The sequence below is a fragment of the Citrus sinensis genome, chromosome 3 (assembly GCF_022201045.2).
Source record: "Citrus sinensis cultivar Valencia sweet orange chromosome 3, DVS_A1.0, whole genome shotgun sequence".
Classification (NCBI taxonomy): domain Eukaryota; kingdom Viridiplantae; phylum Streptophyta; class Magnoliopsida; order Sapindales; family Rutaceae; genus Citrus; species Citrus sinensis.
Window position 1 is genome coordinate 48,017,993 of NC_068558.1, and position 24,480 is coordinate 48,042,472.

Consider the following 24,480-nt stretch of genomic DNA (forward strand, 5'->3'; position numbering starts at 1 on the left):
ATTAGGGATTTTGTGTTTTTTTTTAAAAGAATGACACAAATCTTATCCAAATCTGATCCGATCCGAATCAAATCCAATCGAATGACACAAATCTTATCCGATCAGATTTGAGGCCAAATTCAAATCTGATCTAAATTTATACAAATCAAATTGGATTGAATCAAATCTATCCAAATCCAATCCAATGTCTAGCCCTAGATGGTGCATTGCCTTACAACATGTTGCCTAACCATATAACTAATTTGGGCAATTGGCAAGCACAACTGATATTTTCAAAGTAATGCAAACTTAGATAAGATAAAAGTGTGAGACTGTCTTAGAATAAGAAACTCTTATCTTTGATGCCTTTATGGTATGTTTATTAATTAGTAATCGAAATGAGAAATGAGAAACAAAATAAATTATTTATTTTAGTTGTAGGAATCAGAATCGGAACAGACTGTTACAAGTTACTAAACTGATTTTAGTTGATTATTGTAATTATTTTATAATAATAATAATAATAATAATAATAATAATAATAATAATAATAATAATAATATAAGGAATGATAAAATGAGAATTTTAAGATTTAAGTAGAGAAAATGTAATCACTTTAAGGAATGAGATTTATGTTCCCACCTCTTCCATGAGAATGGGAACTCTAGTACTCATTCTCAATTTTAGGTGAGAGCCACCACTTTCATCCCTATTCTACCTCTTATTTAAGTAAGTAAATATATCATTCATTCACATTCTCAATAAGTAAATATACCATTAGATGTATGTATTTTGAATAGTAAGAACCAGATCCTAATCCATGTTATAGAAGAAATTAAGGTAAAATGAGACACAAGGCTGCGATTATAATAACAAATGAGGTGTAAAAATAGGACAAAATGCCAACATGTTATTAGCTGACAAATGACATGAAGAAAAAAGAATTGGCAACTCTTAGCGTTTGGAAAAAAGACATAAAACCTTTTAATATTTTAAAAAGATTTTTAACCTCTTTTCATTAATTAATTCCATTTATTTTAATTGAAAAAAGGATAATACTATATATTTATACAAAAATACATGAAAAAAATTGTTAACCTCTTAACATTTGAAAAAAATATATAAAACTCCATAATATTTTAAAAAAGACATGAAAGACTAACAAAATTTTGAAAAATTTTTAAATGCCAACAAAAAAATTTACAGGCCATAGTACACCGTAGCCTTGTCTTCCTCTTCGTCATTTTTTTTCTTTTGGTTGGAAATGCATAGCCTTATCTACTGTATTTGCCCAAAATTTCTCACCCATAAACGAAAATTGAAGTTGAAATTCAAACTCTGAGTTAGCACCAGCATCAAACCTATTTTAACCCATCATCATTTGAGCTTCAAGACAATCATAGCTTAATAGACTCACCAATTTCTATTTTTCTAATTTTTTTTTCTGAATTTAAGTTTTTTTACCGCAAATAAACCCATACCAAATACTCAGGCACAAGCATGACCAACTATCAACAAACTCATTCTACATTTTTTTAGTAAAGGCAGCATAAATATACACTAAATGAACCCAAACAAGACTTGATTTTGATACTGACCTGTTATAATTGATTTCCCAAAAACATTTTGAAAGAAATAAAATATTATGCTTAAATTACCAAGCAAACAACTCAAACTAACTGAATAAGTTTTATAAATTTATACATCGCAGCTGTTGCTACTTTGAAAATTAATAAGATTTGAGAATTTTACACGTCATTTCTTAAAAATGTAAGTTTTTTTTGTTCGTAAAGATAAAATATTATTTTTTCTCAGTTAAAATAAATAAAATTGATTGACAGCAAGGAAGTTATATGTATTTTTTTTTAATTTTTTTTTACATTAAGTGAATTAATAGTCCTTTTTCCTAATATAAAACAACTAGAATCTGTTATCCTCTATTTGTTCGAGCAATCCAGAGATAGGTTCAGTTCTAATCAACCTCTTTTTGATTCGTTACTTACGGTACAACAAATGAATCCCAGCAGATGAATCAAAGTCGTTATTATAGAGTGTGACATTCCTTCTTAAGCAAGGTTATAAAAGTAGTAAAATAGATGGTAAGATTCTTATGCACTAATAGCTTACATTGAAGTAACGTCGAACTCAAGTTTTCTTTTATATATCATCATAAATCTTCCTTGTAATCTCGATGGCGATAAAATAAAGTAAAAGCCCCATCCCATATTCATATTCCACAAACCACAAACACATTATCTTTTTGATAGCAACACTGATGATGATTTTATACCTGGACAGATCATCACATTAATAACCATGTGTCTAACTACGCTAAGGTTTATTCTTTTGTACGAATAATTAACCTTTCTTATTTGGCATTTTGGGTAATTGGGTTGTGGCCTTAATTTTTTTTTTTAATTTTATTATACACAGTTATACATATGGAACATTGATCTTTTTAAGATTTGAGGAGTTTACTTAATTATTTGATAATTGAAACTAATTTTTGTAAGAGCTATCTTATGAAAATTCGAATATTTGCTCTCACCAAAGTAAGTGTAGAAATTTTCTAATTGAACTAAAAGTTTATTGGTGTGGCCTGGACTTGAATAGGGACTAAATGCCCCGAATAATGGAAACATCGTACAGTAAAATTGTACGGAGAAAACTGTAGTATGAAACCACAAAATGCTGCCAAGAATTGAAATGGGCAATTGGCTGCCCGATTGAGTTAATGTAATAATTAGGGATGGCATAAGAATGCGCTCAGCCCAGAATAAATGGGAACAAACTACAAAGAAAATAAAAATTAAGAAAAAAAATCTTGTCCTTTCTTTAATAATGCCTCGTGTAGACTAATAATGTACACCACAGTGCCACACACATCCGAGAAACATCCTAATGTCTCTCCCTTTCGGTCCCATCCGCACCAATTAAAAAAAATAAAAAATTAAAGAAAAGGAAGGAAAAGGAAACAGTAACAGCTAACAACAACAACAACAACCAAGTGACCAACAGAAAGGATAGTTTAAATTAAAAAAGAGAAAAGAAAAAAAAATTATTACAGATATCCTTTTCATTATTCCACCTAATCACTTCTCAGTACATCAGAAACTTCGCTTATATTTTAAACTGAACCTCTTTTCCTGAAAACCGTTTGATGTTAATCAACTGACTCAAAACAATTTCAACGGTGCTTCGCTTTCTCTTTCTTCGAAACGATGAAGAAGAAAGGCACCTCTCTTAAATTAAACTCTTTCCTATATGCAGATTCAAATTGATCTTGTATCCTTTGTCTTCAAATTCTTTGTTTATTCTTCAATACACCCCCCCCCCCCCCCCCCCAAAAAAAAAAGACTCATCATTCACTCGCAATTTTACATGTAACAATCATACCCATCAAGCAAAATTGCCCTCTTTGTTCATAAATTCATCTTCGTCTGCGTTTTGTGCTTTCAACAGCCCCAATAGAATCATATCCTTGTACGAATTTGCCATAAACTTGGTGAATTTTGGTTCTCTTTCTGTTATATGAATGGAACTGCATAGCATTGAATGTGTGCCATCCTCAGATTTGACTGATGAGGATGAGATCCATCACCATCGCCCCCATCAGTTTCCTTCTATTTCAAAGCCTCACAATAACTGCAATAATAATAACACTAGTCTCGCTTCTGTTATTAATCCTGGCACCACCAGTGTCCATGAACTTCTTGAATGTCCAGTTTGTACTAATTCAATGTATCCTCCTATTCATCAGGTTTGTTCTTTTTCTGAAATTGGTTTGATGGGTTCCTTTACTTATTATTGTTTTTTTTTTCTCTTTCCGGATTTGTTATTATTTTCATGTTTTGTCTTTTTCCACCCTTTTTTGATGATACGGATGCATTTTTGGCGTTTCATAATTGGTATCTAGAATTAGGTAATTGTCGTTGACCTAGTTTTAGATTTTGGTGCTGAACCTGTTTTAGTAGTTAAACTATAAGAATTTGTCAGATAATTGTAGCTGGATTGCAGCTGGGGGATGCTAGTTTGGATTGTGTGTGTTTTGTTGCAGGAATTTTTGCAGTCATGAAGGTACATTTATTCTTGGAGGATATTAAGAATTATTGGTTGGTTCTAGCAAGATTTATGAATTAGGATTTTTCGATGCATGAAATTTGGGTTTTTTTTGGCTTAATTTATGAATATTTGGTCACTCAGTTTTTAGTCATTGGAAAACAAGGATCAAATCAAAGCCTTGTATGAGTGAAGCAGGCTCTAATTTAGTAATTTATAGTGATAATGTCCGAAGTGGTAGAGGACCAACTGTAACACATTGTGTAACTGCAAGAAATCTAAACGAGCTTTCTTCAAGTGAAGTTCCCTTCATTGGTGATGAAAACAGCATCCTAACAGCAACCATTAAGAATTGTGAAAATGGTTACTCTAATATTTTTCCTATGTTCTTTATTACCACTCAATATTAACCATGTAATTATTGGTCTGTTTCATTTTGCCATGAAAAGTTCCATATTTACCTTGTGGTTGTGGATTGGTCATTTTCCATCTGTGAGTAATTATTTCATTTTTGCCTATTTTTGGAAAATTTGCTTGTGGTTGTTTATGCATTTTCTTAACCTCTTGCATTGTCTTTATAGTTAGTAATCCTCTTTGGTCAATATGTTACAAGTTGGCTACTTGCTGATGGGATGCTTTTAAATTATTTTTACTTGGTATGAGAATGAGCAAAATTTCATATAAGTTTTGATATTTAAGAATTTTATCTTCACTTTTCAAATAAAAGTCTAAAGATTAGAGCTGATATTCCTTTTTCGCTGCAGTGCCACAATGGGCATACGCTCTGTTCAACCTGTAAAACAAGAGTACATAATCGGTGCCCCACTTGTAGGCAGGAGCTTGGTGATATAAGGTGTCTAGCATTAGAGAAGGTGGCTGAATCACTTGAACTACCCTGCAAATACATGTCGCTTGGATGCCCAGAGATCTTCCCTTATTACAGCAAACTTAAGCATGAGGCTATATGTAACTTCAGACCTTACAATTGTCCATATGCTGGATCAGAGTGCTCCATAGTTGGTGATATTCCCTTCCTTGTTGCTCATCTGAGGGATGATCACAAAGTAGATATGCATTCTGGGTGCACTTTCAACCATCGCTATGTCAAGTCTAATCCTCATGAAGTAGAAAATGCCACATGGATGTTAACTGTATGTACTCGTTTCTGTTATCTAAATTCCTTTAGACTGGGGACAGCATCATATATAATTTAGCATGGAACTATGAAATTGAATCCTTCTGGTTTTTGGTAAGCTCATGCTAAGACATGGAACTCTGGCATCGCGTAAATCATATGTGGTGGCCTAAAGTTTATTAATTAACCACAAATATGAACCTCAACATAAAATGCTGTGAGAGGATGATGGCATGGGTCAATGGTTAACCTTTGGTTTTATTATAACAACATTGTCACCAAAGGTCTTTCTTTCTTTTTCTCTTCTTTAACCTCTCTCTGTCGCACTTTATGTTTACTTTTGTTGTTACTAGTAACAGTTTACTAGTGTTCTGATGTTGTTGAAGTACATCTACAAATTTAGAATTGGAAATTATAGATGGTTGAGTAAATTATCAGCAGTTATTGGATTTTTCCTGCATCTGGGCGGTTGATTGGTATGTGGTCTACATGAAGGTGGGATTTTATTAATCTCTTCGTAGACCATAGGAGTTGCTTACCACCTAACTCATGTAAAAGTTCACTTTTGTACAATACCCTGAACATATTATTCCTTCATCTCCCCATTCTTGCACACAATCGTGGTTCTCATGACTTCCAATTTTCAGAAATGCTGAATTGTTTCATTTTGATGATATTTCTTAGGTTTTCCACTGTTTTGGCCAGTACTTCTGCCTACATTTTGAAGCTTTCCAGCTGGGGATGGCTCCAGTGTACATGGCATTCCTCCGATTCATGGGTGATGAGACAGAAGCCAGGAATTACACCTACAGTCTAGAGGTTGGAGGAAATGGACGGAAGCTTACTTGGGAAGGCACCCCACGGAGCATCAGAGACAGTCACAAGAAGGTTAGAGACAGTCATGATGGTCTAATTATACAGCGTAATATGGCTCTTTTTTTCTCTGGAGGGGACCGGAAAGAGTTGAAGCTGCGAGTTACCGGACGGATATGGAAAGAACAGCAGAGCCCAGAAGGCGGCGCCTGCATACCCAACCTCTGTAGTTAGCGACCGTTGGATCTCATGCATGTCCAGGCCCACTTGCAGAATTTGTTGTAATATTATTAGCAGATGCAGAAATTACTGAGGATATCTGAAATATGTATGGATGCTGGAGGCTTAAAGCTGTTATAAATTGTGAATAAGCTTCCTTTTTCATTGCAGAAATTGGAGTTCTTCTGGCTATATGGCTTCATCAGTGTTGGATGCTGCAGTCATGATCCTAGGCTATCATTTTTCTGACTAAGACCAACTTTTCTTGATGAGAAATTGCTCTGCTGGTTTCCAGTCAAACGTAATATAAAATGTTGGCAGGATTCCAAGCTGATAGCTAGCTTTAGTTAGTTTGTTTCAATCTATGATCCAAATAAATTTAGGTATTTTTGGAAGTCAAGATGCTGGTGGAGCTTTGAAGTCAAGTGCTGCCCTGGTTTTGACATTCGAATACAATCCCTTCAGTTTTGCGAGGTTGAACCAAACAGATTACCTGACAACATGAAGGGATTCAAATCATGGCTGAGCAAAAGACCTAGGTGGATGTTGAGTTCAATCTAAGTTTGTCACCTCAGTTTTTTGTGCATGGGCGAAGATTTCAGTTTTGAGTGTCAAATGCATTTCAATTTAGTTTAGAGCGAGGAAAATGATTTCCGTTGTTGAGAATACGAAGAGAGAAATGAAAAACATCAATATATGAGATTTACACACTTTTTATTCTCGGTACAATAATTATTTATCGGCATGTTATAAAATTTTCATAGTAGTAACTAAATTAACCGGGATCTAGCTCATGCGATGGAAAAAATGGATGTAGTTGTGAACTCTAATAAAATTTTCCCTCAAGAGATTAAAAGGGGAGGAGGAAAAAAAAAAGAAAAAAAAGCCCACTTTATCAGTTTACATCATGCTTTGTACTTGCTCAGTTGCTTGGTACTGACTACGGGAACGACGTCGTTTTACTTATCATTTCCAAATTATACGTCATTGATAAAACCCCACTAAAAACTCTCAAGTCTTCATCATCCATGGAGTTCCTCAATCCTCCAACGTTATCAACTGTCTCTCCCTTCACTCCCAAATTTTCTGCCAGAACCTGCAACAGCAAAAACTCATACATATTCCGAATACCAACTTCCAAATTTCTTAAAACACGCCCATTTCCAAGCTATTTATTCTTCTCTAACACCAGGAGTACGCAAATTTCCGCTCATTTTGGACGACCGACCCACCGCCGCAACTCGCTCAGAGAAAAGCTCGTTAATGATCAACAGGTGCATCCAAAAAATCCCATTTCTTTGAACCCAAGTTCTAGTGAGAATTTAAATTATGATAGTGTAAGAGAGAGTGATCTTAATTATGGGTTTGTTAATGATAGTGTTGTTGAGACAAGTAGTAGCGTTGAGGAATCAAAGTTGAAACCCTTAGGTAAATCTGTTTTGTCGAGTAAATTAGAGAACTGGACTGATCAATACAAGAAGGATGTTGATTACTGGGGTATTGGGTCAGGTCCTATTTTTACAGTTTTTCAAGATTCAGAAGGGACTGTGAAGAAAGTTTTGGTTGATGAAAATGAAATTTTGAAAAGAACCCTAGTCAAGAGACATGAATTTGAGGACTTGAGTAAAATCAATTCTAGAATTCTGTATGCTAAGAGTTTGGCCAGGGAGATGGAGAGTGGGGAAAATGTGATTCCGAGGAATAGTTCAGTGGCTAAGTTTGTGGTTTCAGGCGAGGAGTCTGGTTTTGTTGACATTGTTCGTGGTGTTATTCCTGGCCCTGAGTTTGTTCCGAAACTCTCTACACTTGGAAGGGTAGTGTTGTGTGGTTTGGTTGTATTTTGGGTGGGTAGGAAATTATTCTCTTTTAAAAAAAAGAGGGGGCATTACACTGAATTGGAGAAGGAAATGATGAGGAGGAAGATAAATTCAAGAAAGGAGAAGGAGATGTTGGAGAAGGGAAGTGTGCAAGTTGTTCAAGGAAATACAGAACCAGAAGGTGTAACATTTGAAAAGCCTAAGATAAATGAGGAAGAACTTATGAAGAATATTATGGAAGCAAATGGTTCCGAGGATAGGTTAGCACTGGAGAATTCTTCTTGTTCACAAACAAGGGGATCCAAGGGTTTTGATGATAAAATCCTGGAAATTAGAGAAATGGCCAGGAGAGCCCGTGCAGTTGAGGCTGAAGAGCTATCCCAGGCTGATGTCGTTGAAGAAGAATGGGTGGCTGTGGATGATGAATTATCTGATGAGATTGAAGAGGTCAAACAGAAAAATGAAGAATATGCGAGTGTTTTGAGTAATCTTTCAACTGGAGGTCTAGAACAAGGAAGTGACACTGATGTAACCGTAGTGACAACATTTTTGGATGAAGCAAAAAGTTTAAATACTGAATCTTCCAACAAGGTACCTTCTTCTAAGAAAGAGATCGTGCAAGCTTCCGGTGCGTCTAGTTTGGAAGTTTCAAGAGAATGGCCAAAAACCAACCTGGATAATGGGAGTACTTTAGGCTTAGCTGTCCAGTCTTCTGGTACTCTTCGAAGTGAATCATGTATGGCAGAGACTAATTATGAAAAAAGAAAACCAAAGGTGATAAGGTCAGTGAAAGAAGCTAGGGAGTTTCTTTCTAATATTCGTAACAAACCAGAATTTCATCAACCCCTAGTTAAAACTTTTTCAGAAAGTGGCAATGTTTTAACACAACCAAATGATATAGATTGTGACAGAAATACAAGCCAGATATTGGATGTGGACAATGTTGGATCTACCACTTCTGGTGGAGCATCAGACTCTAAGCCTGCTCCAGATGCTAGTGAAGATTCAACTTGGAAGAATATGGAGCATGTTCCTATGAAGAAACATGATCCTGAATATGCTGATGAAGTGAATGGAGGGGTGGATGATCAAAAGTCCCCAATTTCCTTTGATCATGAATTTATTAGTGGGAGTACAAAGACAGGACCATCTTTGAAGATGGAAAACTGGGTAGAAAAGAATTTTCATGAAATTGAACCCATGGTTAAAAAGATAGGAGTTGGCTTCAGAGATAATTTCATGGCGGCAAGGGAGAAAGTAAATCAACATTTAGATACATGTGATGATATTGCGCAGCTTATCTCTGGAGAAGATGATCGTGAATTCGAGTGGATGAAAGATGATAGGCTTAGAGAAATTGTTTTTCAAGTCCGTGATAATGAGTTGTCAGGGCGTGATCCATTTCATTTGATGGACGCTGAAGATAAACTTTCATTCTTCAAGGGCCTTGAGAAGAAAGTTGAGAAAGAGAATGAGAAATTATTACAGTTGCATGAATATCTCCATTCAAACATTGAAAATCTTGATTATGGAGCAGGTAGGTCTTTATATCATAACTATAGCAAATGGTCTCTTCTGTTTTCTTTTTCTTTTTGGAAATTTACTCAGATAAATTTGATTTTTTAGCAGTGCCGCACAGCGATTTTCATGCTTGTTTATCCTAGCATGAGCTATTGAAAACTGATAATTAGACTGGTTCAAAATGGACTGTTATCTGTCACCTGGTTAACTGCATAATGAATATATGCATCGGACAGAATTTCATATGTTTTACAACACAGATACTAATAGTGCTTTGCTTTTTCTGTAGATGGTATCAGCATCTATGATCCACCAGAGAAAATCATACCACGGTGGAAAGGGCCCCCTTTAGAAAAAAATCCTGAATTCCTCGATGACTTCCTAAAGCAGCGGAAGGCACTTTTTGTTGGAAACACTGGTTCTTCATATCCTGTGAAGAAAGATGAGGAGAACTTTCTTCAAAATCCAACAGAGTCCCCAACCCTTGAGAAAGATGCTACTTCCTTGGCAAGGAAAAAGGAAATACAAGATAATGATCCGAATCATTCCAAGACAGTTATAGACGGCAGTGATGGTTCTGTTAAGCCTGGTAAAAAGTATGGGAAGGAGTTTTGGCAGTACACAAAGAAATGGTCTCGTGGATTTTTGGAATCTTATAATGCCGAAACAGACCCAGAAGTTAAATCCGTCATGAAAGATATAGGAAAGGATTTGGATCGATGGATCACGGAAGAAGAAATACAGGAATCAGCTGATCTGATGACTAACCTACATGAGAGGAATAAGAGATTCATGGAAAAGAAGATCAACAAGCTCAAAAGAGAAATGGAATTGTTTGGGCCCCAAGCTGTTGTCAGCAAATACCGTGAATATGCAGAAGAGGAAGAAGAAGATTACCTATGGTGGTTAGATCTCCCTCATGTGCTAGTAAGTATGCAAGTATGCATGCTGTATTGACAATGATGCATAAAACACCCCTGGTTTCTGATGCTTGTTTTACTACTTAAAAATATAATTTCTGAAAATATTATGCTACATGTTAGTGCATTCTTAATAATATTGGTTTAAGAAAAAATTGATGGTCTTATATGATTACTAATATAAAATCTCATCATCTTATTTCATGAATTTCAGTCAGTGGAAAACATGTTCTCCTGTACAAGAATGCAACTTTTTGCCATGTCAACTGCTAAAACAGACAGATCAATAAATAAATTGCCCTTTTCTTGTTTATATTCCAGTGCATCGAATTATACACAGTTGACAAAGGAGAACAAAGAGTAGGATTCTATTCATTGGAGATGGCTACAGATCTTGAATTGGAACCAAAACCACATCATGTGATTGCTTTTGAGGATGCCAGTGATTGCAAAAATCTTTGTTACATCATCCAGGCTCATTTGGAAATGCTTGGAACTGGTCAGGCCTTTGTTGTTCCAAGACCTCCTAAGGTAAGATTTTATTATTTTTGGCTTTTTGCTAAATTTAAGTTACTTGGTAATTTATTAAGTTAAACAGAGGGGAAGTTCCATTAGGGGACTGGCGCTGACAAGGCCAGTAAGGAACTGGTCAGGCCTTCAGATTTTGCATGACTCAGTTTACAATTTTTCTTATTGTTGAATGTTGACTGCTGGTCTGCTATACTTTTTCGTTCCATTTTTGTTTTCTCAGTTACTCTTTACTTATCATTCCTTGGGGTGCAAAAGCTCATTATTTCTGATAACTCTCATTTATTGCTACTAGGATGCTTTTCGGGAAGCCAAAGCAAGTGGCTTCAGTGTGACCGTCATCAGGCGAGCAGAGCTGCAGCTCAATGTGGACCAAACACTGGAAGAAGTGGAGGAACAAATCACACAGATTGGGAGTAAAATATACCATGATGCAATTATGGAGGAACGATCTGTGGATATAAGCTCTATAATGAAGGGTGTACTAGGTGGCGGCGGCAAACCCACAAGGAGGTAATTTTGTTTAACTTTTGCAGACATTTTCTAAAAAAAATTGGCCTCAAAGATGAGAAAATCATAGTTTGGCTACATAATAGTAAAGGGCATTAGCAGAAAGAATATGGATGAGAAATTGTGTTCATGTTATGTATTACTGAGTAAACACCTTGGCTGTTCTCTCTCCAGGAGAAGGGCAAAGCGAAAGCTGAAAAGGCCGGGCATGAAATGAAGGTGAGGCAGGCCTGCTTCCCTCACTGGGTGAAGCTGATGAAGTGACAACAATTGACAATATAAGAAGTCAAAACAGCCTTGTGGCCTTCAAAGATGGAAATGGTCCTCCTCAACATTCTTATCTGTTGATCTGGCAAATTGCCCCTGAAGACACTGTAGCAACAAGTGGAGAGCAATTCTTCTTGATACATACTACCGACCTGCCATGTTCTATTCGACTCAAAATGCTGTCTGTTATGATATTTTTCTTTTGCTCCAGAGAAGGTTTTTGGGCGGAGGTAGCTCTAGTGCTCCTGCTAACTGCTGCATCCAAAATTATTTGTACAGCAGGCACTTGGTTGGGTTCTCTTCTGCTATTTGCCAGTGCACTCTACTTACACCTTAGAACCAATCAGAAGAACAGGTCAAGGCTTTATGTCATGCTCAAAGGTGGTCTAGCTCAGGCCGGTGCCTGGCTTCTGCTTAAGCTCTGCGCTGTCCACAATTGTTTCTTCTGATCCGTGAGTACCGGATTATATTTTTACAGTGTATTTGTAAATAATGTGTCCGGCGAAGCGTGTCGTGGCAATTTCTGTGTCACCCAAATAGAAACACGTTATTAAATTTAGAGTAGTTATCATTATTAAATGCTCGCGTATTTGAGTATGATATAATGGAATTGAATTTCTGCTTCTTCTAGAGACCCTCTCTTCTTGGATTATTAATAACGTGAATCAAGATTTTCAGACCCTCCTTTTCTGTGGGCAAAATCTAACCTCAGATTGGAGATGGTAAATTTTCTTAGCAGAGCAAAAATCACAATACGGATGGAAAATTTGCGTGTTATTATGGATCTTGGTGCAAAAAACATCTGAGCTGACCCCTTCTGCTTATGCATAAGGTTTTCTCCGTATCTCTTCGTTTTTCCATCTGAATTGAAAGGGAATGAAATGATTTCACCTCTGCTGCCGAATATTGGAGACAAAAACAATGTCAGAAGATGCCGCGCTTCCAACTAAGAAATCAAATTATTTGTACATGCAGTAAGATACAAAAACTTGTTAAGCACATTGTTCATACTGTTTATATTTGATTTGAATTACTTTTAAGCATCACAGTAGGGTACCAAGAAATATGATTCCAGTTATGGAAACAAAAAAATTCTACCATTTTTTACTACAGTTTCAGGTCATTTATACTCAATAGGATACAATATAACTCAGCAGGGCATACAAAAGAGCAAAAGCAATTTGACCATGACATAAAAAATCTTGCAAAATATTGCCTGCTTGTTAGGTTGCAACTGAGCAACTCTGACAGCAGAAACAAGCCACTAGAATACCTAGCATAGCTCCAGCAAAGACCTGGGATGGGGTGTGGCCAAGAAGTTCCTTAAGTTTTCTTTGACTGATGGGATGACCCTGAAACAAGTCCTCAACAATCATATTAAGAACCTGCAACAAGATAGTAAAAGGAAATGATTCAGAAGACATTTCAAACGTGTAGATTACTAGACACAAGTATCTAAAGAAAAATTCCATGCAGGCAAGGAAAAGAAACTATTGAGTAAAAACCAACAAAATTAAAACCAAAACCAACAGCTTTTCCGAGCCAATTTAGCTTGAATATGGCAGCTATGATCTCCTTGGAAGACTTTAGGGAACAAAAAGTTTTAATTTATTGCCCACAATGCAAACATAGCAAGGAACTGGTCAGCTAATATGTTTGATCTCTTGTCAGCACAGTCAGTTTCCTTTTTATTTTGCAGAAAGTGTTCTAAGATTATTTGATATGATTACTTTTAGCTCATCAGAGTATGCTCAAATCCACTCCAGAATAGCTTTTAAGAGATTACTGTGCTTTTAAGATATTTCCCATATAGAGCAAGCTTACAGCTATATGGTTCTGCCCACATTTTTGTGCCATGTACCTTTCTTCCCCACCTTTTTTATTTTGGGTTATAATTTTTTAACCTTACCTATGGGTACTCCTCCAAAAAAAAAATAAAAAATAAAAAATCCTTACCTTTGGTTACTTGTAATTGCATTATTGTTCATAAATCGCATTACGAACTTAGGATTGTGAAACATGAGTAATTTGATTAGTAGTGAATACATTGTTTCAGCTTATATAATTTAGACTACGGGGGAATCATCAAAAGCTGTCACTAGAGCTAAAACTTGAATGGCAACACAGGATCCTAAAGTTTGAAGTGTTATGCAGCCCAAGGTTGAAAGGATGAAAAAAAACACAGCCATTGAATGAAGCAGATGTAGCAAATAGATTATAGCAAGTCAGGGTCAGCAATGGTTCATCTCATGGTTTAATAAGAGCAATAGCCTAAGGATCATCTCATCTCAAATTTAGAAGGTACAATGGCAGAGCTTCTGGCATACTTGGCATTGCAACAGCTCTGGCAACAATGTTGGTGACCTGTTTTAACGAACAGAAAGAAGCATAATGATTTTAACCTTTAATTACTAAACAAGTTCTATACTATTACCAACACGAATGCAACAATACAAAGACAAACTGTTTACAGATTCATACCTCTAGCGGTCCACATATGAATAAAGAACTCAACCATTTCAAGAACAATTTTTCAGTCACCAATAGAGAACATAGGATAGCCAACGCAAGCATTAAACCAAAAACAACAGAGAGAGAGAAAAATTCATGTTCTCACCTCAGCTTGCATCCCAGCATGGCGTCTAACACCAATAGCATCATACATAACAATCAAACTAAACCCCAAACAAACAGGAAATAACGAGTCTGCCACTCCATGACAAAGCGCCACTGACGTAGTCAAAGCTGTACAAAGAGCCGAATGCGAAGACGGCATTCCTCCAGAAGCAAACAACAACCTCAAATCCCATTTTCTCTCCACAAAGAAATTCAAAAACACTTTTGTCGATTGCGCTATCATCCACGCAAACAAACCAGACACAAACGTGGGGTTCGCCGCCAATGTCGCGACGAAAGGACTGATTTTGACTTTAGCGGTTGACGTCACGCTTAATAAAGCCGCCCCAAACGCTCCGGTTTGTAAGTAGTCGTTGCTGTTTTGGTCTATGACATTGATGTTCTCTAACTGACTGCTATGAGCTTGTAAACGTGAAGCCCATTTCTTAGTTTGCGAAGAGGCCAAGCCTTTGATGGACTGCAAGATTGGGAACAAAACACAAAAAGGGTTTACAGGGAAATTCCTTTTATGATTATGATTATCAGTATCGTTGTTATTGTTATATTCTGGCTGGGGGTTTTGGGGATTTGAAGGTGTACCTTTGACGCAAAAGGCGATGACGGAAGAGGCTCTGAGTTTGTTAAAATGAGTGAATTTGAAGAAAGACAAGCGAGTTGGCGGCAGAGGTTTGGTTTTGCCGAAACGGAGAGAGTTCGAAGTTGGTTTTATTGTAAGAGCGTCCATGGAAGTCGGGAGATAATGTTTTTGCGTCTTAAAAGTTCAGATTGCATTTCAAGGAGAGAATTGGGAAGGTCGTGTACTTGTGTGTGAAGAAAAGAAACTGGCCTGGATTGTTGGAGAAGAGAGCATTTGCCGAATGGTGACTGAGATCACTATTATATCTTTAGAAGTGTTTATATGAGGTTACTTACTACCGCCACTAGATCATGCCAACATGATGTGGTGGATAAAGAGCCCTGGATGACCTTGTTATAACGAGGATGCCACTCAGGGCACATGTTTTTTTCTAAAGGAATATGCTTGATAAGCGGCTTTTAAGTTTTGAAATTAAATGGAAAAGGGCCTGGACTAGATAGAATCAGTGGACCGTATAAGATCCATTTAAATTGTGGATCGCTTTCCTATTCTTAACGCGGCTTTTGCGGTCCTCGTAGGCTTTATACAAAATTCTAATGACGTGTGAACCTTGAATTACAAAAAACAAAAATATTCTTTTATTTATTTATTTTTGTTAGTATTGTTTATATTTACATCTTACCAGCTACCACTTAAAAAAAAAATAAAAAAAAATCATATCATATGTTTAATTCCCTCCAAACATGAGGGGTACATTCAGTCAATTAAATGAAATTGAAATTGAAAGAAAAAGCTGGTTGTTACCGTTAGAAAATTTCCGCGGTCTCCGCCTCTCACGTCGAACTGTTCTATTTCCCCGGTTCGTTCACCGATCCAAAATCAACATGGCCAATCCCTCCTCCCTCCCTTTCTTTCTCTTTCCAAAGCCAAAATTTCAAATCAATACATCCGATAAACAACCCCCCGAGTCGACTCACTATCCGAGTCACACACCACCACCACCAATCAACTCAGCGATCAGAATCAGTCCACACTCATGGATAATTTGATCACATTAGTGAATAAGATTCAAAGAGCGTGTACGGCCCTAGGCGATCACGGCGAAGAAAGCGCGTTGCCCACTCTCTGGGACTCCTTACCTTCCATCGCCGTTGTCGGTGGCCAGGTAATGCCGACGGCTTGTTTTCTTGATTTTGTGTTACCATCACATCAATTTTTTCGACAGAAATCGCAAGTTTCGAGCTATATTGGGCGACTTTTTGTTTGATCTGAAACAATGCTTAACTTGTTATTGGATTGCATTTTCCGTGCCTAACGCCTTCTTTTCTGGCGCTTCAATTCGCTTTGCATTCTGTTGCACTGGCATTAGTTGCAGAAGATCTTGTCTTGTTCTCTATTATATTTCATTTTCATAATTTTGATTTGCTATCAATTATCGATCTTTGTTCTCTTTTCTCTGCAAATATTTTGGGATTTTGTTAATAACCGATGTTGACAAATAAGTACACTCTATGTACAAATTTAAATGTTTGCTTAAACGATACAAGAGATAATGGCTAATTGTAGGGTAGTTCATTTACTGTGAATGCATTCTATGATAATTTCTAGTACCCGATCCTTCTTGAGGAAGAATTTAATAACCAATGTTGACAGATAAGCACACTGCATATGCAAATTTAAATGTTTGCTTAAATTAGTTCATATATTATTCTTGACTATTCTTTGTTATACAATAGTTAATGGCTAATTTGTAGGGTAGTTGGTTGTAGCACAAAAGGATACTTTGAACTTGTGTAGCTGGATGTATGATGCTAACTAATATATAGCTTCTTCTCACAAAAAGAAATAAATAGATCAATAAACTAATATATAAGTTCATCTACTATGAATGCATTCTATGATAAATGCTATTATCTCATCCTTCTTGAGGAAGGATCTAATGAATCTTCATAATTCTTTTATGATTTATAGAGCTCTGGAAAGTCTTCAGTGTTGGAAAGTGTTGTTGGAAAAGACTTTTTGCCTCGTGGATCAGGTAATTTAAATTGTTACCTCTTTTCATTGTGCTGTGTATATGCAGATGATATTCATAATTTGTTTGGCAGCATCTAAAATGGAAACACCTCATGTGCAGGGATTGTTACTCGGAGACCTCTAGTCTTGCAGCTTCATAAGATTCAAGAAGGAAAAGAATATGCAGAGTTTATGCATCTTCCAAGAAAGAGGTTCAATGACTTCGGTATGTTCTTTTTTTTTTTTTTTGTAAGACAGAATAAAAGTGCCTTGTTTCATCATTTGTATTTGCTATTTGTGATTGTGAAACCCGTTCTTCCAATTCTTAAATGCAGTATCTATATTTTGGTTATTCCACCTTGGATGCTAATTTAATTGGTAGTTTGTATGTAGCTGCTGTGAGGAAAGAGATTTCTGATGAGACTGATCGAGAGACTGGTCGTTCGAAAGCAATCTCTACTGTTCCTATCCATTTAAGTATATTTTCTCCTAATGGTGAGTCAGGAAAGTTGTAGTACTGCTCATTATAAATTGTGTGGCTGCTATTAGTTTGTGGTTGGATGACTGAACTATTTATGGCTAGGTAATTTAATTTAATTCGTTGAAGAATAGTTCCCATTCTAGTGTTGGTCGGTCCAATTTGACTTGTCAAATACATATTGACATATGGTATATCAGGTGTATTAGATTAATAGAGGCTGCATAGAAACTGGCTCCTACAATCATTTCATTATTAGTTTTGATGTTCCTTACAATTGGTATGCATTTTTCAGTAAAATAGCTTTTTCTTAAAATTATTTTTACTATTATTATTTTTGCAGCTATCTGATACACATTTTACAACTGTTTCACTATGCAGTTGTGAACTTGACCCTGATTGATCTTCCTGGACTTACAAAAGTTGCTGTTGGTGGGTTATGTCCCTTAATTGTGTACTTTCTAGTTCTGTATTTAGTTTAGTATGAGAATTTCCTTAATTGTATATCCTCTAGTTCTGCATTTAGTTTAATACGAGAATTATTTATGAAACTGATGCTGATTGGTTTACAGACGGTCAACCTGAGAGCATCGTGCAAGACATCGAAAATATGGTTAGGTCCTATATTGAAAAGGTAATAATCATTAGAATTCTGAACTTTAAAGACCTCATGTAACCGTATAAAAAGTACTGTCTCATAGAATTTGTGAGACCTTTTGACCAAGTTTGGTGTTTCAAAAATATGCCAATTTTGGTATAGTTTCTAAGTTCAACGAGTTTGGAGTAATTTATATCATTTCATAAATCATGGAATTTTTATTTATTTCTATTAGTTTCTGTTCATCAGGGATGAATATATATATATATATTCTTTTTCAAGTTAAGCTTTTATTAATTTACTTCTGCACTGTAATGCAGCCCAATTGTATTATTCTGGCAATTTCTCCTGCCAATCAGGACCTTGCAACATCAGATGCAATTAAGATCTCTCGTGAAGTTGATCCTAGAGGTAGGATTTATAAAAATTCTTATGGACCATAATATGCATTTCACCTGTTACTCAAGTGGTTGCTTGATGATTCACATCTATGTTGACAGCATAGGTTGGCTTCAGAAAATATTGCAGAAAGAAAAAACTAGGTAGTCAGAGAAATCAGTTAAAACATTAATGACATAGGTTGTAGGAGGAAACAGAAAACTGATGAATTTTCATTTCTAGGGGTCAACTGTGAAGAGAAACTGCCCTGTTGATGGGTTGGATTTGGTGGGCCTCATCTTGCTGTGATGAGTCTCCAGAGGCAGTTGTTTTGTTGTAATAAGACTGTCCTTCAGTTATTTTGCTAGTATATTTATTATCTTGATTGGTTGTATGCTTAGCTTTTATTCTCATCTCATGCTCTCTTTGTGCGTATCATTTGTTGACTTTGTATGGACTACAAATACTTGCCAACTAAGCAAAGAAAAAAGAAAAAGAAAAAAAATTATGGGACAACGTGGATTTTAGCTTTCGTAGCCTCTTAACCATTTTCAGTTGTTTGGTTATCAAACTTCAGGGGACAGGACATTTGGTGTTCTAACAAAGATTGATCTTATGGACAAAGGTACCGATGCAGTTGATGTAAGTTTGTCTTCTGTTGGACAAGGCTAAGTTATCTGATGATATTTTGTAAACTTATTCTGAAGTCTGTTCTTCTGCATCACATTATGAAGCCTGCTGCATAAATAGAATTTATAGGGCATTGTTCTGTTCAAATGCAATGATTTTTTTTAACATATAAAATTTGGTTTGTTGAGTATAGTTCACATCATTGGGTCAAAAAGCTGATTTTGTTATTTTTGTTTGACATTTTTGAAGCTAGCAAGTAATCCTTTTATGATTTATGGGGTTTTACGTACTAGTTAGTATTGCATTCAATTGTATTTGCTGTTTTGCTGATGATCTAATTTTGTTTCACAAATTTTAGGTGACAGGTTTTAATTAGGTCATGAATAAATATATTTTAATCTAAAGGTTTTTCGACTAGCAGAACTAGTAAAACTTTTGGGCAGAACTAGGAAAACTTTTGGGTGCAGATGCAAAGAGTAATACCAAAATTATGATGACTCAGAGGTACATCATATGTGTCTTTTTACATAATATATGGTGTATGATTTGTAACAACAAGCAGGATCGCTATTAAAATTCCTTGCTGTTGCTCGTTTTTTGAATGTGATGATATCAATTTTTTCAGCAAAAAAGAAAAAGCCAAACATTTTGAACCAGCGTAAAGTCTTTACTCTATTTTTCTTTTTGATGCCGTTTGGGAATCTAATGACTGACATGTGGTATTCAATTCATTATTATGCTTTCCTCCTAATATTTTGGATTTTAGATCCTTGAAGGAAAATCATATAAGCTACGGTATCCTTGGATTGGTGTTGTTAATCGCTCTCAAGCTGATATTAACAAAAGTGTTGATATGATCGCTGCTCGGCGTAGAGAGCATGAGTACTTTAAAAACAGCCCTGAGTATGGTCATCTCACTGACAGGATGGGTTCTGAGTATCTTGGAAAAGTGCTTTCTAAGGTATGAAGGATTTTCATATTTTACTTTATGCGATTATGTTCTGTTGTTTCTTACCCTTGGCTTTGAGGTTAGTTTGATGAACAGAAATGTCTAATATTGAACAATAATAATTTGATTAGTACATTTGCCAACAGAAAACTGGACAACCTGGAAATACTCGTTCTTGTGCATTTAGATTGACAATTTCTTAGGGGTGGGCAAAAAAACCGTAGTGTTAAAAAAACCGAACCGAACCGACGGTTTTTTCTAATTCGGTTCGGTTTTTATTTTTTAAAAAACCGAATATACCGTTTGTAAAAAAAACCGAAATGTCGGTTCGGTATTCGGTTCACTTAGCTGAACAGAAAAACCGAACCGAAAAACCGAATTATTTTTTTATTTTATTCAAATCAAACATGATTTTATTCAAATCAAACATGATTTTATTCAAATCAAACATGATTTTATTCAAATCAAACATGTGTTATTTCTCTTTATAACATTATGATTATGTTTATATAGATGGAGTATTGGAGTTTGGTTATGTATTTTGAAATTTTAATATTTCATATTTTGGGAGTATCTTATTAATAGTTAGTAAGATATTAGTGATAAAATGTGTTTTGAATACTTTGTATTTATTGTTAATATTTGTAATAAAATTAGGATAAATTAATTGTTGAAAAAAATTATTACATTCATGAGGCCCAATGGACTAAAAAATTAAAAATTAAAAATAAGCTCAATAGGCCAAGAACCGAAAAAACCGAACCGAACCGAACCGATCCGAAAAGAACCGTTTGAGTTCGGTTTTTATTGAGTTCGGTTCTTATTCGGTTCTTTTTATAAAATAACCGATTTAAATCGGTTCTACTTAATTTCGAACCGAACCGAACCGAACCGTGCCCACCCCTACAATTTCTTCCCTTATTTTGTCAATTTCCCATTGGTGGTAGTCTGTATAAATTGAGTATTGTCGTTCTAGTGATCCGTTTCAACTCTTCACTAAACAAAACATGGTTAATTTTTCAGCATTTGGAAACTGTCATCAAGTCTCGTATCCCTGGTCTTCAGTCTCTGATAAGCAAAACTATTTCTGAATTAGAAGCAGAACTGACCCGTCTTGGGAAGCCAATTGCGAATGATGCTGGAGTAAGCATTTTGTTTTATTCTTTGCGTTTCATTTTTTGAGTTCCCTCTCTTCTCTCTAGACTTAGTTTAATACCTATCAATGTTTTTAGAGGATATTGGGCGCTTAGATATGAGATGATGATGTTTTGGATCATTTCTCTGCTCCACTATCTATTTTTCCTTATTTTTCATATCTTTGGAGGAAGCTTGCATAGTGAGATATTGTAATCTTCCCTTTTTTCCTCTATTGCAGGGAAAATTGTACACAGCAATGGAAATTTCCCGTGCTTTTGATCAAATATTCAAAGAACATCTTGATGGCGTGTATGTATTCTGATGTTGTGTTTTACCTTTATAAATTGTGTTTACTTATCTGGAGTGTAGATGCTAATCTTGTTGGTGTTTCTGATTTGATTTTCGGAATGATGATAACCAATGTTTTCAGCCGCCCTGGTGGTGATAAAATCTATGGTGTGTTTGACAATCAACTTCCTGCTGGTTTGAAGAGATTGCAATTTGACAAACATCTTTCAATGGACAATGTCAGAAAGTTAATTACTGAAGCTGATGGATATCAACCACATCTGATAGCTCCGGAACAAGGATATCGCCGTCTGATTGAATCTTGTTTAGTAACCATCAGAGGTCCTGCTGAGGCGGCTGTTGATGCAGTATGCATTCATTTTCATATCAGTCGTAATTTGACAATTGATGTCTTATGATTTATCTCTAAGCAATTGAGAAGGAATTTGGCTATTTAGGGATAAGTATGTGACGTATTCATTCCTAAATGATTTTTCCTTCAAAGGTGAACTTTTATCCTTAGAAAAATTTCACAAAGCCTGTGTTTCTTGTGTCAGAGTTGTCTTTTAAGCAATCATTCTGCTATCACATCAATCTGGGTTTTCTTGATGTAAAAAATTTGTACAATTTTCTCCATCTTAATTGGCTCATTTGATAATAGTAAGGAAAGTCACACTATTTGGAAAATGCTTTACAGAAAACCTTGTCAATTTTTTTGTAAGTACTTCGTCATTTATTTTTCCATGAATAGTATGAAATGTGGTTTGTGTTTATTGTGCACTTTTTCAGTACTTGCAACACTGTTGTCTTTCTGTTGCTTATTACTTCTGTTTTATTTGATTGATACCTGCTTTTGGAATGATTACAGATTCACGGTATACTGAAGGAGCTGGTTCAGAAGTCTATTAGTGAGACTGTGGCAAGTCCTTAACCATGCTAATCTAAGGAGTCCTGTTATCTTTGCATTTTTAAACTTTAATAATTCTAACAAACACAGTTTGATATGTTAATTAGGGGAAAAAAGAAACTAAGGCATAAAGGAGATATGCTGATTTATTATTATTTTGGAAATGATAAACTGTGTCGCTAGGGAGTTTTGAGTTTTGAACTAAGGTTATGTTTGGTATTAAGGTGCTATGACTTAAAGGTTGCAGTTGCTGTGGAAAAAAAATTGTAATTATGAAATAAATATTGATAGTGTGATGAATATGACTTAAATAATAAATTTGACAAAAATAATAAAAATATCATAGGTTTTTTATCATAAAAGTGTGGGATAAAATTAACTTAACTTTCAAAATACAACAGATAAAGTCTATCAAATATTGTAATGCTGTAACTTTTGAGCTACAGCTGCCAAATCATGACACCAAGCAGGGCGTAAATGGATATCACACAGACACTGTTACCTGAAATAGCTTTATTTTTCTTTGAAATATTTTTTTTCTATTAACAAGACATTCAACCACAGTCATCTTTTTGTTCCTTTTGTTTACTTTTTTTCAATAAAGCTAGCTAAAGGTATATCTATTCATTCTGCATATAGGAATTAAAGCAATACCCTACTTTGAGAGTGGAAGTAGGAAATGCAGCTATTCAGTCATTGGAAAGGATGAGGGATGAAAGCAGGCGAGCAACTCTACAGCTAGTTGACATGGAGTGTTGTTACTTGACTGTTGAGTTTTTCCGGAAGCTTCCTCAAGATGCTGAGAAGGGTGGCAATCCAACACATTCAATATTTGATAGATATAGTGACACATATCTCCGACGAATTGGTAAGTAGTAAAAAATGCCTGTAAGAATGGTGAGTTTGAGTTGAATGAATCTTTATTCTGAAAAAAAAAGTTTGGCAAAAACCCCTATCTATTAAATGAATCCCTCTAGTAGCTGTGATCCTATGGCCTCCGCCACTGTTAGTTAGTGTTATCTTGATGAGTTTTTTAAGGTTATTTTGTCTGCTGAACAGGTCAGGTCTACTTAGACTGAGATTTTACTTGCATGGTTTTCAGTTTATCTTACTGTTAAGAATTTGACCAATGCATGAAAATTTGGGGGGTTTTCCTATTCTGAAACACCTATCTATTCAAGAGACTGCATCACATTAGAGCTTGGCCACAGCATTTTACTTGGTTTGTGTGGTTCTGGTGGGTTACTTGCACTGGGAGTGATTGCGCGTTTTCTCACTTCCTAATTTGCGTTGGGCTAATATGGTTTCATTTTGGTATTGTTTCTCTGGAAACAAACAGGGAGCACTGTCCTGTCCTATGTCAACATGGTTTGTGCAAGTTTGAGACACTCTATTCCGAAATCAGTTGTATATTGTCAAGTACGTGAGGCCAAACGGAGTTTACTAGATTACTTTTTTGCTGAGCTGGGCAAAAAGGAGGTGGGTAATCTATGCTAGACACGTCACGCAGTCGCACACAGCTGCTTCCCCTTGTTTCACTTTCCTTCTTTCTTTCAAAGTAGAAAAAAAAAAGTCTGAATTCTAAAAGTCTCTCCTCTATAATTTTTATTGCAGATTAAACAGTTGTCTTCTTTATTGGATGAGGATCCAGCAGTCATGCAGCGCCGAACCAATCTTGCAAAAAGACTGGAGTTATACAGAAGTGCCCAGTCAGAGATTGAGATGGTTGCTTGGGATAAGTAGAGGGAGCATTTTTTTTCTTTTATCCCTAGAGATTTAAGACATCTTTTGCCTCTTACAAATGAGTACTGAATTCTACAGATAGACTCTGAGGACTGAGGGAAGGTTGCATTATTTCTTCGCTATAGCTGCCTTGGCTGGTATATATGTGGTTAATTGTATCAGAGCAGAGACGGTAGTTTCCCTCGTAAACGCCAATTCCGGATATTAACGGAGAGCTTTTCGCAAATTATAAGTTGTGGTTATACAAGGCCATAAGCAACAATGACGAGGGCTGGTTTTGTAATGCATTGCCTTATTATTTATTATTATTATTTTTTTCTAAACTTGGACGGAAATAGTCGAATAACTAAAACAAAATTGTGTTTCAGTTCTCCGCA

At 35.7% G+C, this 24,480-nt stretch overlaps 4 protein-coding genes across 10 annotated transcripts; 3 read left to right on the forward strand and 1 right to left on the reverse strand.

Moving 5' to 3' along the window:
- The first annotated feature begins 3,080 nt into the window (after nt 1-3,080).
- On the forward strand, nt 3,081-6,397 carry LOC102623798 (E3 ubiquitin-protein ligase SINAT3). Of its 2 annotated transcripts, none has more exons than XM_006491219.3 (3): nt 3,081-3,739; nt 4,803-5,189; nt 5,858-6,397. In XM_006491219.3, the coding sequence occupies exons 1-3, from the start codon at nt 3,515-3,517 to the stop codon at nt 6,218-6,220; spliced, it is 975 nt and encodes a 324-aa protein (XP_006491282.1). In that variant the 5' UTR covers nt 3,081-3,514; the 3' UTR covers nt 6,221-6,397. The 2 variants fall into 2 exon arrangements, with proteins under 2 accessions (XP_006491282.1, XP_006491283.1); XM_006491220.4 differs by lacking the exon at nt 3,081-3,739 and adding an exon at nt 3,836-4,056.
- Nucleotides 6,398-7,112: 715 nt separating this feature from the next.
- Nucleotides 7,113-12,398, forward strand: LOC102623508 (uncharacterized). Its single transcript, XM_006491218.4, has 5 exons — nt 7,113-9,559; nt 9,833-10,470; nt 10,785-10,994; nt 11,287-11,504; nt 11,676-12,398. The coding sequence occupies exons 1-5, from the start codon at nt 7,234-7,236 to the stop codon at nt 11,716-11,718; spliced, it is 3,435 nt and encodes a 1,144-aa protein (XP_006491281.2). The 5' UTR covers nt 7,113-7,233; the 3' UTR covers nt 11,719-12,398.
- Nucleotides 11,538-15,288, reverse strand: LOC102622631 (hypothetical protein). Of its 6 annotated transcripts, none has more exons than XR_008052783.1 (4): nt 14,386-15,288; nt 14,096-14,132; nt 13,042-13,153; nt 11,538-12,661 (listed from the first exon to the last, which is right to left on the reverse strand). XR_008052783.1 is itself a non-coding variant. In XM_052436271.1 (3 exons), the coding sequence occupies exons 1-3, from the start codon at nt 15,127-15,129 to the stop codon at nt 12,546-12,548; spliced, it is 972 nt and encodes a 323-aa protein (XP_052292231.1). In that variant the 5' UTR covers nt 15,130-15,288; the 3' UTR covers nt 11,538-12,545. The 6 variants fall into 6 exon arrangements, 4 of the variants coding, with proteins under 4 accessions (XP_052292231.1, XP_052292230.1, XP_052292232.1 ...); XR_008052782.1 differs by having other exon boundaries at nt 11,538-12,664; XM_052436271.1 differs by lacking the exon at nt 14,096-14,132.
- Nucleotides 15,289-15,612: 324 nt separating this feature from the next.
- Nucleotides 15,613-24,426, forward strand: LOC102622328 (phragmoplastin DRP1B). The gene is made up of 16 exons (XM_006491213.4): nt 15,613-16,147; nt 16,954-17,017; nt 17,117-17,221; nt 17,389-17,490; nt 17,855-17,905; nt 18,046-18,107; nt 18,392-18,482; nt 19,027-19,091; nt 19,846-20,040; nt 21,052-21,171; nt 21,404-21,474; nt 21,596-21,821; nt 22,322-22,372; nt 23,000-23,228; nt 23,700-23,839; nt 23,975-24,426. Exons 1-16 carry the CDS (start codon nt 16,019-16,021, stop codon nt 24,101-24,103), a joined length of 1,830 nt encoding a protein of 609 aa, XP_006491276.2. The 5' UTR covers nt 15,613-16,018; the 3' UTR covers nt 24,104-24,426.
- The last annotated feature ends 54 nt before the right edge of the window (nt 24,427-24,480 follow it).

Coding starts and splice junctions, on each gene's coding strand:
- LOC102623798 (XM_006491219.3), top strand. CDS start 3,515: ATGGAACTGCATAGCATTGAATGTGTGCCATCCTCAGATTTGACTGAT. Junction 3,740..4,802: donor TGTATCCTCCTATTCATCAG/GTTTGTTCTTTT, acceptor TTTTCGCTGCAG/TGCCACAATGGGCATACGCT. Junction 5,190..5,857: donor ATGCCACATGGATGTTAACT/GTATGTACTCGT, acceptor GATATTTCTTAG/GTTTTCCACTGTTTTGGCCA.
- LOC102622631 (XM_052436270.1), bottom strand. CDS start 15,129: ATGGACGCTCTTACAATAAAACCAACTTCGAACTCTCTCCGTTTCGGC. Junction 13,154..14,385: donor ATGCTGGGATGCAAGCTGAG/GTGAGAACATGA, acceptor ATCTTGTTGCAG/GTTCTTAATATGATTGTTGA. Junction 12,665..13,041: donor CTTTGCTGGAGCTATGCTAG/GTATTCTAGTGG, acceptor AATATTCGGCAG/CAGAGGTGAAATCATTTCAT.
- LOC102622328 (XM_006491213.4), top strand. CDS start 16,019: ATGGATAATTTGATCACATTAGTGAATAAGATTCAAAGAGCGTGTACG. Junction 21,172..21,403: donor CAATTGCGAATGATGCTGGA/GTAAGCATTTTG, acceptor CCTCTATTGCAG/GGAAAATTGTACACAGCAAT. Junction 23,840..23,974: donor CTGAGCTGGGCAAAAAGGAG/GTGGGTAATCTA, acceptor TTTTTATTGCAG/ATTAAACAGTTGTCTTCTTT.
- LOC102623508 (XM_006491218.4), top strand. CDS start 7,234: ATGGAGTTCCTCAATCCTCCAACGTTATCAACTGTCTCTCCCTTCACT. Junction 9,560..9,832: donor AAATCTTGATTATGGAGCAG/GTAGGTCTTTAT, acceptor CTTTTTCTGTAG/ATGGTATCAGCATCTATGAT. Junction 10,471..10,784: donor TAGATCTCCCTCATGTGCTA/GTAAGTATGCAA, acceptor TTTATATTCCAG/TGCATCGAATTATACACAGT.